The 14,809-nt window shown below is 47.0% G+C and overlaps 1 protein-coding gene across 2 annotated transcripts; it reads right to left on the bottom strand.

Moving 5' to 3' along the window:
* Positions 1-5,125: 5,125 nt before the first annotated feature.
* Positions 5,126-14,086, bottom strand: PIGBOS1 (PIGB opposite strand 1). Of its 2 annotated transcripts, none has more exons than XM_033933941.1 (2): positions 13,563-14,086; positions 5,126-6,678 (listed from the first exon to the last, which is right to left on the bottom strand). In XM_033933941.1, the coding sequence occupies exon 2, from the start codon at positions 6,481-6,483 to the stop codon at positions 6,319-6,321; it is 165 nt and encodes a 54-aa protein (XP_033789832.1). In that variant the 5' UTR covers positions 6,484-6,678; positions 13,563-14,086; the 3' UTR covers positions 5,126-6,318. The 2 variants fall into 2 exon arrangements, with proteins under 2 accessions (XP_033789832.1, XP_033789831.1); XM_033933940.1 differs by having other exon boundaries at positions 13,642-14,086.
* Between the last annotated feature and the right edge of the window lie 723 nt (positions 14,087-14,809).

Genomic DNA, 14,809 nt, shown 5'->3' with positions numbered 1-14,809 from the left:
TTAAAAACAGATTGGATGCGATTCTGGATGACAAACGACTGAGGGATCCTCATCAGCATGGATTTACAAAGTGAAGGTCTTGTCAATCCAATCTGATAAGCTTCTTTGACTGGGTAACAAAACAACTGGATGGGGGAGAGTCCCTAGATATCGTGTATTTAGACTTCAGTAAGGCTTTTGATAGTGTCCCACACCGTAGGTTATTAAACAAGATGAATACGATGGGACTAGGAGAAACATTGACTGCATGGGTTAAAGACTGGCTTAGTGGTAGACTTCAAAGGGTGATGGTAAATGGTACTCCCTCAGAAACGTCGGATGTGACCAGTGGAGTGCCACAGGGCTTGGTCTTGGGTCCGATACTATTTAATATCTTTGTAAGGGATCTGCTTCAGGGACTTTGAGGTAAAATTACATTATTTGCCGATGACGCTAAGCTATGCAACGTTGTGGGCAGCGCAACCAAGCCCGACAGCGCAACCATGCCCGACACCATGAAGCAGGACCTACTTTTACTGGAACAATGGTCCAATACTTGGCAACTGAGTTTTAATGCCAAAAAGTGTAAGGTTATGCACCTTGGTAGCAGTAATCCCTGCAGAACATACACCCTGAATGGTGAAAACTTAACAAGAACTGTCGCAGAACGGGACCTGGGTGTAATCATTAGTGAAGATATGAAAACTGCCAATCAGGTGGAGAAAGCTTCAGCCAAGGCTAGACAAATGCTGAGTTGCATCCGAAGAAGTTTTATCAGCCAAAAGCCTGAAGTTATAATGCCGTTGTACAGGTCCATGGTGAGACCTCATCTGGAATACTGTGTTCAGTTTTGGAGGCCACATTATCAAAAGGATGTGAAGAGAATGGGGTCGGTTCAGCGAATGGCCACTAAGATGGTCTCAGGACTTAAGGATCTCCCATACGAAGAAAGTCTAAGCAGGCTGCAGTTATATTATCTCGAAGAACGCAGAGAGAGGGGTGATATGATAGAGACATTCAAATATCTTACGGGCCGTATTGAGGTGGAGGAAGATATCTTCTTCCTTACGGGTCCCAAAGCAACCAGAGGGCATCCGCTCAAACTCAATGGTGGGAGATTTCGTGGTGACATCAGGAAATACTTCTTCACCAAGAGGGTGGTAGATCAATGGAATGGTCTTCCACGTCAGGTAGTTGAAGCCAGTAACACGCCCGACTTCAAGGGACGATGGGATAAACATGTGGGTTTGCTCCGGGGAAATGCTTAGAAGGAGGGTTCTTGTTGAGGGAGGGTTCTTTGAGTGGGCAGACTTGTTGGGCCAATGGCCCTTTTCTGCCGTCATACTCTCTGTTTCTATGTGTCATATGCAATGATTGGAGGGAGAGATCTGTGACAGAGCATATGTGAAAAATGGAAAGAATTTGTGTTGAGAAAATGATTTTGAACTTATTTATTTAATCTATGAATATTATAATCTGGTTTGTTATTTATATTGACGAGGTCTGCAATTATTATGTGAAGCTAAAGAAAGCTCACCCAAGGCACCTAATAAGTCTTCCATAGTCACTTTATCCCTCAACCAAATTTTTCTCCATCTTATAGCATTTTGAAGTTATCATACTTTTTTTTAAGAGAATTTTCTAAATATCATCAATGTGTCTGGCCAGTAATAAACACGAATGATCATCCCAAACAGAATCTAGAGCAGGGGTGTCAAAGTCCCTCCTCGAGGGCCGAAATCCAATCGGGTTTTCAGGATTTCCCCAACGAATATGCATGAGATCTATTTGCATGCACTGCTTTCATTGTATGCTAATAGATCACATGCATATTCATTGGGGAAATCCAGAAAACCCGACTGGATTGCAGCCCTCGAGGAGGGACTTTGACACCCCTGATCTAGAGAGATATATATACTCTAGAGCAGTGGTCTCAAACTCAAACCCTTTGCAGGGTAACGTAATTTTGGATTTGTAGGTATGTGGAGGGCTACAGAAAAAATAGTTGTCAGCCACCCAACTCTAAAGGCCTGCCGATACAAAAGTCACCTAAACCAGTGATTTCCAACCCTGTCCTGGAGGAACACCAGGCCAATCGGGTTTTCAGGCTAGCCCTAATGAATATGCATGAGAGAGATTTGCATATGATGGAAGTGATAGGCATGCAAATTTGCTTCATGCATATTCATTAGGGCTAGCCTGAAAACCCAATTGGCCTGGTGTTCCTCCAGGACAGGGTTGGGAACCACTGACCTAAACAAAACACTTGCCTTCCAAGCAGGTCATCTAAATGACTGGCTGAGCAGAATTATCTCGCACTCCGCATCCTACCTAAACTTCAAGAAATTATTAAAAACTAGCCTATTCAACCGAATTATAACCTAAGCCCTCTCTCCCTACCCCTGCTCCCCAAGTTCTCTTTCCCTTTCCTCTTCGCCCTGCCCACCTTACATTTGTCCCCTCATATTTTACCTGTCCCCCGCCACGCATATTTATTGTATCTGTATTCGCTGATTGTAACTATTTGCTGATTGCCCAGCCCTTCTCTGTTGTAAACCGTATCAGCTGATTCTTTGTTGTATCTGTATTCACTGATTGTAACTATTCACTGATTGTCCAGCCCTTCTTTGTTGTGAACCGCCTCGAACTACAACGGCTTTGGCGGTATATAAGAAATAAAATAATAATAATAATAAATCTCCCCTATTCCCTCCAAATGCCTGCATGTTCCCCCCCCCCCCTCCTTTGCAGCATCCTCCAGCTTCCCCCTGTCCTCCCGGTCTTAGTTTCAGCTAATTACCGCAGTCTGCAGAGAGAATCGCCAGTGCTATAGTGTTCCTTGCAGGCTGCCATCAGCCTCTGCAGCATGTTCCCTCTGCTGTGGTCCCGCCCCACTTTCCTTTGCAGAAGCAGCAGCGGTATTTCCCTTCCCCTCCAGATCCCTGTGAAGTAGTAGCAGCATTTTCCCCAACCCCCCCCCCCCCACTTTCCTTTGCAGAAGCAGCAGTGATATTTCCCTTCCCCTCCAGGTCCCTGTGTAGGAGCATTTCCCCCCCCCTTCCCTTCTCTCCCCCCCCACTTTCCTTTGCAGAAGCAGCAGTGATATTTCCCTTTCCCTCCAGATCCCTGTGAAGTAGTAGCAGCATTTTCCCCCACCCCCATTCCCTTCTCTCCCCCCCCCCACACACTTTCCTTTGCAGAAGCAGCAGCAGTATTTCCCTTCCCCTCCAGGTCCCTGCTGAAGCAGTAGCAGCATTTTCCCCCACCCCCCATTCCCTTCTCTTACCATGAGCTGTCCTGCTCCGTTCGGCCCTTTCCCCTTCCCTTCCCGCGGGCTGGCCTGCAAGTTTCAAACTACTAGCGGCTCTTCTCATGATCCCCGTGGTGGCTGATCCTCCTGTAAAGAGCAGCCTGCGATGGTGTCCGGCTTTAGCAAACCTTGCAGGCTGCTCTCCAACTCGATAGCACGTTCCCTCTGACGCGATCCCGTGCGTCAGAGGGAACGTGCTAATGAGGGTGGAGAGCGGCCTGCGAGGTTCGCTAAAGCCGGACACCATCGCAGGCTGCTCTTTAGAGGAGGATCAGTAGCAGCAGCGGCGGCGAGTTAGGGCGGGAGGTGTGTTCCCTGCTGAGGACGCGGGCAGGGAGAGAGCTTGCCTGGCTTCCATGGTGAGGGCGGGAGGAGGGGAGTGGCCAAAATGTTCCCTGCCGCCAGATTGGCGGCCACAGATCAGAAATCACAGCGGCAGGGATCACGAAATCTCAAGAGCGCATGCACGCTCTAAGGTTTTATTATATAGGATGCTGCTCCTCATGGCCCTGGGCAAGTCACTCAATCCTTCACAACCCCTGGTGCATTAGAATGTGAGCCTAGTGGGACAGATAGGGAAAATGTTTGACTACCTGATTTGCAACCCGTTCTGAGCTCCTTTAGCATGGGCTAAAAAATTAAATAAACGTGTTGACATCACGTGTTGACATGTATAAGAGAGCCTAAACCGTGTAGTGAACAGCAAAATAAGGCCCAGATTTTCTAAACGGCGCCAATATTGGAGAATATAGGAAATATAGGCGGCCTTGAAAACCCTGATCTACATGTCCAGCCCGGCCTATCTTTGCCATGAATTGCGCCTACATAGGTGCGTTATGGCATCTAATGCCATTTCAGCATTAGCTGCCGGTAGATGTCTCCGGAGGCGCAGTTCTGATGTCTTTTGTTTAGGTGCTGGTAGGCACTTTAAATTTGGCCTTGCTTACCGTTTCAAACAGCATTTCCCAATCAACTTAAGCACCGGTGGAATTTCCTTCTAACGGCCTCTTTTACAAAGCCGCGCAGCAACAGCCCTTTAAATCTCTATGGGCTTCGGGGCCATTAGCGCAACGCGGCTTTGTAAAAGAGGTCATGTCTATTAAATGTTGGAAAGGTTTCTTGATGCCAGCAACGATGGATGAATCTGTTACAGTAACAGTAAGATGCTTAAGCAGCTGGGCACATGATGGAAGGATGTTGCAGGTGGTTGAAGTGTGATCAGCAGACAAAGATGCAAATGCTATCAATTAACAGTAGTTCATTTAAATCCAAAAGCAGCTTCTGCAGTTTTTTTCTTAAATCACTGAGGCCCAGATTCCCAAAAGTTTAACACTGTCGCTAAACTGTTTTTTGATCATTTAGCCTGCACACATTTTAGCGGCGGATTATCAAAATGGCTTCTCTGTTTTTAGCAGTCTCAGACACTGATATGCAAATGGGCTCTTCAACATTAAAATGAGCACTCCACTGGATTTATTAAAATCACCAAGTCATTCTCCAAGAGCAGTGTTGGCTTTTTGGGACAAAAAAAAAAATCAGTGACTGGTTCAAAGGTGAAAACCCCAGCATAGCAGTCGGACACAGTTAGAAAAGCCATTCAGAGAAGACCCCCCCTAGAAAGATGCCCACTCTCTCCCGCTGCCAAGCGACCCCGTCCCTGCAGTGGGAGAGATGCCCATTCTCTCCTGCTTCCAAGCGAATCCTCCCTAGCAGAAGATGCCCACTCTCTCCCACTGCCAAGCGACCCCCACCCCCCCACAGTGGGAGGGATGCCCTCACTCCCACTACCAAGCAAACCCCCCACTAGCAGCGGAGAGATGCCCACTCTCACCCGCAGACAAGCAACACCACCCCCTAGCAGCGGGAGATGCCCACTCTCTCCCAACAAGCGACCCCACCCAGGAGAGATGCTCTCTCCTGCTGACAAGCGACTCCCTCCTGCAGTAGGAGAGATGCCTACTCTTTCCTGCTGATAAGCAACCCTTGAGTCCCATGCATATTCTATCCAGTGCGAGATGCCCATTCTCTCCCACTGCATCACAATACACCCCTTCTACCTCTGACCCCTGTCCCTTGTACCTTTAGTTAGATGGATGACCAGAGGGATGCCCACTCCCTCTGGCCAGCTGGCCCGCCTCTTCCAAAATAGGCCTTCCCCTCCCCCGTGCATCCATAAGAAGGGCCTTATAGAATCTGGGCCAATCAGAGCCTCAGGCCACTTCCCAGATGCACCTATGGGAGGGGCCTTAAACAACATGTGCCAATCAGAACCCCAGGCCCCTCCCAGGTGCAGCTGAACTCATTCCCTCTGGCTGGAGAGCAGATTAACGGGGAAAAAAAGCCATGACCAGAGCACCACTCACTGCACAGCTATCCTTGTCCTGTTGACTCACGAGGTAGGGGTCAGTACAGTACAGGCTAGCATCTCTTATTACTAAATCCAAGTTTATTCAACTGTTTGCTATCCTGCACCAAGGGCAAACCTTCCAGGTGGCTTACATTCTAAAACATTCAAGCAGTGTCCCACAAACTTTTCAGCACCGGGGTACACTAAACCTGGAGCAGCGGCTGGAAGGCATCCCTAAGTGGGTGGACATCTACGCAACGACATCATGTGCAAACATGACAATCATCACGTTGACATCTGCACATGCATTGAGGCCCTCTGGCCACGACCCTGAATCCGTCCCCTTCAGTGGTAGGGGAGCGGAGAGGTGCTGGCGAGAAGGAGAATCGTCGGCGCCAGCTGACAGCCTCGGAAGCAGTCAGTCAGCACCTTTCGCCACACCTGGAATCTGCCAAAGCACGCAATTTGCAATACACTGCATTACAGAAAAAGGGCCAGGCAGTGCGAAAGTAGAAAAATAAACAGTGACACAAAAGTGAGGGGGAAGTGGGGCAGGGTAAACATGTTTCAAAATTAAAAAACACACAACACTGTTTCTGTATTTCAAGGCATCAGCTCTACTTTAAAAACAAATCTTATAAAAGCTTCTACAAAGTCTGCTTCTTTTTCTCTCTCTCTCTCTCTAATCACTCTTTTTTTCTGCTTCTTGCGCAGGTGCCAAGGTGTCTTTTAACGTCTTCTGCTCCCTATAGTACTGTTCACACATAGGTTTGTATATGTACACACCTCCAGCAACACCCAAGAGAGTTGCCAACAAAATCTGAGGAATGTTAAATCGTCCACGCATTATTAAGCTGAAGGGCGAGTGGTCAACATTCAAGGAGTAAGGATCGACTTATTTTATTAGTGCATTCGATCAAGTTTGGTCATCAAGTGACATTAAGTTAAAAGGTATATTCCTTATTGGACATCCCAGAATCTCAATGCACCAGCTGTTGATTTCTTGCCAGTTGTCTGTGTTTTTTCTTCTCGGTGCTGGGCACTACAAGAGAGACAGAATGAAAAATATCAACAAAACAAGTGACAATTCCTAAGCGCTGAAACCAGTAACAGCTAAATCAAACAGTTTTCAGTTAGTATGAAAATAACTTATGGCCGTTAATTTGAACCAGATCTGAACGCTCACTTTGACCTTCGGTGCCACCATCTTGCAAAATGGCAGCATCTGATCCTCAGCGGCATTTCCCAAGGCATCGCTAGGGTTCAGTCAGCTGAATAAAGTAGCTTAGTAAACGACGCAGATAAAGACCCGAATGGTCCATGCAGTCAGCCCAACTGTACACTCTCTATAAATTAATGATTTAATTTAAATTGTCCTTTTTCTTAGATATTTCTGGGCCAGAAACCCAGAGCTCTACCTGGTACTGTGCATCTACTGGAGTCTCCGTCAAAGCTCACTCCAGCACATCTAAACCATCCCAGCACATCCTCAACTGAATGGCCATATATGGGACACTGACCATGCAAGTCTGTCCAGTACAGGCCTTAGGTCCTTCAATATATACCCATTATTTTCTAATTCAAGATCCTCTGTGTCCATCCCACGCTTTTTTTTTAACTCTGTCACCGTTTTCTTCACCACCACCTCCCTCAGGAGCGCATTCCAGGCATCCACCACCCTCTCCATAAAGAAGAATTTCCTAACATTACTCTTGAGTTTACCACCCCTCAATCTCAAATTTTGTTTTACATTAATACTTTTCAAGTATTTGAACGTCAGAATCATATCTCCCCTGTCCCTCCTTTCCTCTAGGGCACAGTTCTTCAACCGCCGGTCCACGGACTGGTGTCGGTCCGCAGAAAATTTCTGCCGGTCCGCGCAGGGCCGGTGAGATCAAATCGGCAGTTAAATTTCCTGCCGCCTGCGGTTCCTCCTGACTGCGGTTCCTGCTGATTAATGTTCCTCCCAGCCTCAGGCGATCAAGATAGGCTGCCAACGTCGGGGCCTTCCCTCTATGAGTCTCGCCTGTTCGGAAACAGGAAGTTGAAACAAAATAGGCGGGACTCAGAGAGTGAAGGTCCCAATGTCGGCAGCGTGTCTTGATCGCCACCCCTGCTGAGTTGCTGAAGAGGGCCGCGGGGAAGTTGCGATTAGACCGGAGAGAGCTGCAGATTGAGGTGCAGGTGGAGGGAGATGGTCAGCGTGTGCGAATAAGATCCTGGGGAGCCTTCACAGTGGCTGTCTCCCCTCCCACCAGCTCTCCTATTTGCCAGGGCAGTGATTTTCTGGCAACTTCCTGCAGGCAAGTACCGAGAGCTGCTGGAAGGGGAGGAAGCCACTGTAGGAGGCTGGGAAGGTGCTGGAAAAGGGAGAGCTGTTACTGGACTTGAAGGGAGTTAGAAGGAGAGATGCTGCTGGGAGGGGAGGAGGGAAAGGGATGGGAAGAGAGTTACTGTTGGATAGAGGGAGGAGGGAAGGGAGAAGAAGGAGATATGCTGCTGGGAGGGGAGGAGGGAAAGGGATGGGAAGAGAGTTAATGTTGGATAGAGGGAGGAGGGAAGGGAGAAGAAGGAGAGATGCTGCTGGGAGGGGAGGAGGGAAAGGGATGGGAAGAGAGTTACTGTTGGATAGAGGGAGGAGGGAAGGGAGAAGAAGGAGATATGCTGCTGGGAGGATGGAAAGGGATGGGAAGAGAGTTAATGTTGGATAGAGGGAGGAGGGAAGGGAGAAGAAGGAGAGATGCTGCTGGGAGGGAGGAGGGAAAGGGATGGGAAGAGAGTTAATGTTGGATAAAGGGAGGAGGGAAGGGAGAAGGAAAAAAAGGAAGGAGGGTAGGGAGAAAGAAAAAAGGAAGGAAACAGCTGGCAGGGAGATTACAGGAGGGGAAGGGGGTCAGGGTGGAATGGAGAGATCAGATGAGAGAAAGGGAAGAGAGAGGAATGAGAAAGTAGAGAGACATTGATGCTGGAAAGGGGGTCAGCAGAGAAATGAGAGAGGGATAAAGATGCTAGATCTGGTGTAGGAGAGATAAAAATGAAGAAGGCAGTGAAGCTGGAATGAATGATGTAAAAAGGAGAGAGGAGGATGGACAAGGAAGAGGGGCATAGAAAGAAGTCAGATACATATGGAAGGGGGAGAGGGCAGACATTGGATGGAACGGGCAGATGGTGGAAGGAAAAGAGTGAAAAGAAGATGAAAGCAGGAACCAGAGACAACAAAAGGTAGAAAAAAATAATTTTATTTCTATTTTGTCATTAGAATATATCAGATTTGAATTATATATCCTGCTAGAGACATAACTGGGGACTGCAGTATTCTGTTAGCATGATATTTCTATGTAGCATTCTATAATAACTTGGCTTGTTCAGTTTTCTTGATAGTAGAGGGGATATATGTGAAGGGGAGGGGGAGAGAGGGGTTTTGTTGGTCCGTGCTCTGTATATTTGTATTTATAAAATCACAATTGTTCAGAATATTGTTTCTTTTTATACTTTAATAAAATACGTTCAATATAAAATCATAATTGCGGCTTGTGCAGATGGGATCAGATGGTTTGCGGGGACCGAGCTCGCGGAGATGGGGCGTAAACGGGGTTTTTAAATTTTAGTCCTAGTAGTTTGCCGGTCCACAAAATAATTATTTTATTTCTGCCGGTCCACGGGTGCAAAAAGGTTGAAGAACACTGCTCTAGGGTATACATATTCAGGGCTTCCAGTCTATCCTCATACATCTTTTGGTGCAAACCTCCTACCATTTTAGTTGCCTTCCTCTGGACTGCTTCAAGTCTTATGTCCTTCGCCAGATACAGTCTCCGAAATTGAACACAATACTCCAAGTGGGGCCTCACCAATGACCTATATAGGGGTATCAACACTTTCTTTCTTCTACTGGTTACGCCTCTCTTTATACAGCCCAGCATCCTTCTGGCAACAGCCACCGCCTTGTCACACTGTTTCTTTGCATTTAGATCTTCAGATAATATCACCCCAAGATCCTTCTCCCCATTTGTGCACATCAGCCTCTCACCTCCCAGCACATATGGTTCCTTCCGATTTTTAATTTAGTTGCCAGATATTAGACCATTGTTCTAACTTTTGCAGATCCTTTTTCATATTTTCTACTCCCTCTTTGGCGTCTACTCTGTTACAAATCTTGGTATCATCCACAAAAGGCAAAAACTTTTCCTTCTAACCCTTCGGCAATGTTGAACAGAATTGGCCCCCAGCACCAATCCTTGAGGGACTCCACAACTCGCCTTTCCTTCCTCCATGTGAATTCCATTAACCACCACCCTCTGACATCTGTCAACCAGTTTCTAATCCAGTTCACCACTTTGGGTCCTAACTTCAGCCATCAAGTTTGTTCAAGAGCCTCCTATGAGGAACTGTGTCAAAGGCTTTGCTGAAATCCAAGTAAATTACATCTAGCAAATGTCCTCGATCCAGCTCTCTGGTCACCCAATCAAAAAATTCAATCAGGTTCGTTTGGCACGATTTACCTTTAGTAAACCATGTTGCTTCTAATCCTGTAACCCATTAGATTCAAGGAAGTACACTATCCTTTCTTTCAGATTAGGAAGTACTCCCTTATTGGGCAGACTGATTCCTAGCAGTACATCCCTGTTTACTACTAATGGTCAGGTATTGTTTTATAATATGGGAGCATCAGAGGAAAAAGTGAACATCACTCCTGATTCCAATCCCATCATCAAAGGTAGGAGGGGATTGAGGGGTGTAATCCAGACAGGTTTTCAGGATTTCCCCAATGAATATGCATGAGATCTATTAGCATACAATGAAAGCAGTGCATGCAAATAAATCTCATGCATATTCATTATGGAAATCCTGAAAACCCGACTGAATTGCGGACCTCGAGGAGGGACTTTGACACCACTGCTCTATGCTATGCAGCAGTCTTCCTACCGCATTGTTGCCTGTGGGGAATTGCTGTCAGTGGTGGTGGTGGGGTAATACAGTAAACCCTCAATTTAACGAACTGCTTGGGGGGATGGGTGTCCTTTAAATGCGATTGTCCGAAAAATCCGAATATCCCTAGCTCCATGAATAACTCCCTTCCACCGGAGGGGTGAGGGGTGATGGTTGTGAAAGCCGATTATGCTGAGAAAAGCCCTTCTTTTCCTCTAGGAAGTGGCTGCTGAGCCCCGAACGTTGCACTGGGGTAGATTTCACCAGCTGTCATGATTGTCAGTGTCGCTGGCGTCACTTGAAGAACGTCGCTGAAGAGGGTGATGCATTGCAAACTGGGAGTTGTAGTCACTGGGGCACGGCCCGCTAAATCCGAAGTCGGATAAATGAGATCCGGATAATCGAGGGTTTACTGTATTTCAATTTTGTATTTTCAGTCACCAGGCACAGGAATGTCCTCTGGAGTCCTGCAAAATATGTCTGCCCCTTGCTATTTGAAAATGTGATATTAACACAACATTTCTACTAGCAGGAATATGGATGGAAGATTCCAATACAGTATACAGGGAACATTGGTCAAGTAGGAATTTGCATTTTGGGGGGGGGAGGCGTGAATCACATCTCCCATCCCCCAAAATGCAAAGAGGGATACTTCAGGTGATCCTTTTGCTCCCACTATAGAATCTTTATTCTAGCCCTAAGCTTGCTAAAGATTCAGCACGATCAGTAAAAAAGAAACTAGAATCAACTAAGGCTCACAGTGCTATCCTTAGTGTTGTCATTTTACATTCTAAAACTTACTACAGCAGGAATAAGATCAGCATGGGAAAACTCGGGCGTAAACCACAGGGCTGTGGAGTCGGTAGATAAATGTTCCGACTCTGACTCCTCAGTTTTTTGTACTTCAGACTCCGACTCCGACTCCAGGTACCCGAAATTTCCTCCGAATCAGACTCCTCAGCACTGGTTAATTTTCAGATCGTTAAAATGGAATGTCAAGTTGAGAGAAATGAGCATTTTCGACACCACCTTCTTTTTGCTTTTAATCAAGGTTCTAAGGCCACAGAAGCTGCTCGCAACATTTGTGCTGTGTATATAGTGGGTGCTGTAGCTGAAAGAATCGCTCGTGATTGGTATGCCAAGTTCAAAAATGGAGTCGGTAGATAAATGTTCCGACTCCGACTCCTCAGTTTTTTGTACTTCTGACTCCGACTCTGACTCCAGGTACCCGAAATTTCCTCCGACTCCAACTCCTCGACTCCGACTCCACAGCCCTGGTAAACCACCACCCTAGAGGACCCCCGAGTCAACTAAAGTAGTCAAGCCATCAAAGAGACTAGAGTATAAAGCAATAAAAGGTACTCATATTTAGGAAGTTAAGACACAAAACCTGATAGGCTGGAATAGTAGATTAAAAACTCACAGCCATCCCTAAGCATTGTCAGGATACCAGGATGCGTGCGGGTTACTACTACTACTACTATTTATCACTTATATAGCGCTGAAAGGTGAATGCAGCGCTGTACATTTTGACATTTAATAGAAGGTTCCCTGCTGAGAAGAGCTTACAATCTAGGTTAGACAGGCAGCTATGACATACAGGATTACGGATGCAGAACCCAAGGTGAGAAGAGCTAGGAGTTGAAAGCAGTCTCAAAGAGGTGGGCTTTTAACTAGGACTTGAACACTGCCAGAGACGGAGCCCGTTGTGGGGATTTGGGCAGCTTGTTCCAAGCATATGGAGCAGCAAGGTAGAAGGGATGGAGTCTGGAACTGGTGGAGGAGGAGAAGGACACAGATCAGCTGAGCAGAGATCGCAAGAGGTAGGGTTACCAGATTTTCCCTAAGGAAAATCCGGACCCATGGCCATGCCCCTGGACCCACCCAGTTCCATCCATGTCATGCCCACACACACACCCTTAAACTTGTTCTTGCGTCAGGACAGTATCCGCACATGCACAGATGCGACGCGATAACATTGGCCATTGCATCTGTGCGTTCGTGGATGCCGTCCTGACATCGGAAGCTTTTCAAAACCCGGATAAAGTGCCAGGTTTTGAAAAGCTGTCCGGAGAAATCCAGTCTGGTTGTCTAGCAAGAGGGAACATAGGGGGAGATAACCGAAGAGAGATAGTGGAGGGTTCCCCTTGAAATCTGTACGCTGAAGTGGGCTGAAGGGAGGAAGGTTCTCCACTAAGCCAACAGTAATGATAAGGCTGTATGCCCACCAAATACTATCTGGGGTATATTTTACTACTATTTATTTCTATAATGTTGCTAGACTTATGCAGATTTTCACTGGCTGCCCTAAGGCGGTTCCTTATTTTGCCCAATGAGAAATCCTCTGGATAAAAGGTAATAAAGTCATTGTGGAACGAGGCTGGACCTGAAGGTCTCCAACCCAGTGGGGTTGCCAAGATTTCCAAAACTATTTGCATTCAAGGGAAGCAGTCCATGCAAATCAACTTGAGACTGCCCCCTCCCCTCAAAATATTTGCATTCAAGGGAAGCAGTCCATGCAAATCAACCTGAGGCTGCCCCCCTAAACTATTTGCATTCAAGGAAAGCAATCCATAGAAATCAACCTGAGGCTGCACCCCCCTCCAAAATATTTGCATTCAAGGGAAGCAGTCCATGCAAATCAACCTGAGGCTGCCCCCCCCTCCAAACTATTTGCATTCAAGGGAAGCAGTCCATGCAAATCAACCTGAGGCTGCCCCCCCTTAAACTATTTGCATTCAAGGGAAGCAGTCCATGCAAATCAACCTGAGGCTGCCCCCCCCCCCCTCCAAACTATTTGCATTCAAGGGAAGCAGTCCATGCAAATCAATCTGAGGCTGCCCCTCCCCCCTCCAAACTATTTGCATTCAATGGAAGCAGTCCATGCAAATCAGCCTCAGCCTGCACCCCCCCCCCTCCCCCTTCTCTATGGCTAGCCGGTTCCATTCCACCTCGAGTTGAAAGCCAATCCCAAAGTCCCCGACCACGGCCGCAGCTCACCCTTGAAGCCCAGAAGCAATTTAAAAAATGATTCTACAGTATTTCGGTTCTCATTTGTCCAAGGTCAGGCCCCACTGACCTTCTCCTGCTCAATTGCATCTGATACGGAAGGTCGCACAGACCAAACTTCTTCAGCTCGCGACTGTCCAGGAAGACAGTGAATGGGAGGGGGGAGCGCAAGTTACAACGCTCTTGGCTTGCCTCCTTCCTCGCTCATTTACGTACGAGTCACTGGGTACGAACGGACGGGGCGGTCCGCCCAGTACAGGCGAAATTACTGGACACATTTGCCTGAAATTAGTGTTGCTGTGCTAGCCCTCGTATTCCGGTCGGCTCTCGGTGTATTCCAAGCCTCATTCTGGTGCTCCAATAGCCTCTCTCAGCAGGTCGCAGGCCTCTTTCTGGTTTTCCAATAGCTTCTCTCAGCGCATCCCAGGGTTTTTTTTCTGGTGCTTTTAAAACATCTTCTCTCGCAATGCAGCCAAGCTTCCTTCTGGTGTCCCAATGGCCCCGGCTCAACGCGTTCCAAGCCTCATTCTGGTTTCCAGTAGCCCCACCTCTTTACAATGCGTTCCAAACCTCATTCTGAGGTGATCACCCTGTTCTTCCCGCACATTTGGTGTTCCTCAGAGAAGTTTATTGCTTATAAGTCTCTCGTCACGCCCCAAACGGCAAATTTCTAATAAACAATATTTTACAAAAACGAAAAAGTGGTCAGAAAAGAGGGAGTTAGCCTCACTGACGTTGCCATTTTCTCAGTCATTTAACACATCAGTCCACATATTCACAAAAACATATACAAGAAGCAAAAAAATCAATGGTCCTGCAATCCAAACGGTGCAGGCAAGTCCTCCAAACTGTATGAAGAGAGGTGTAACCAGTAGAAGAAAGAAGGTGTTGATGCCCCTGTACAGGTCGTTGGTGAGGCCCCACTTGGAGTATTGTGTTCAGTTTTGGAGACCGTATCTGGCGAAGGACGTAAGAAGACTTGAAGCGGTACAGAGGAGGGCGACGAAAATGATAGGAGGCTTGCGCCAGAAGACGTATGAGGAGAGACTGAAAGCCCTGAATATGTATACTCTAAAGGAAAGGAGGGACAGGGGAGATATGATTCAGACGTTCAAATACTTGAAGGGTATTAACGTAGAACAAAATCTTTTCCAGAGAAAGGAAAATGGTAAAACCAGAGGACATAATTTGAGGTTGAGGGGTGGTAGATTCAAGAGCAATGTCCTTCCCCTCGCTAA

This window comes from Geotrypetes seraphini, chromosome 2 (genome assembly GCF_902459505.1).
Source record: "Geotrypetes seraphini chromosome 2, aGeoSer1.1, whole genome shotgun sequence".
In the NCBI taxonomy this organism is placed as follows: domain Eukaryota; kingdom Metazoa; phylum Chordata; class Amphibia; order Gymnophiona; family Dermophiidae; genus Geotrypetes; species Geotrypetes seraphini.
The sequence above is the reverse complement of the archived record's forward strand: the minus strand, read 5'-3'. Positions and strand labels throughout refer to the sequence as shown.

What these genes read in the sequence shown, in the direction of transcription:
- PIGBOS1 (XM_033933941.1), bottom strand. Translation starts at nt 6,483, where the DNA reads ATGCGTGGACGATTTAACATTCCTCAGATTTTGTTGGCAACTCTCTTG.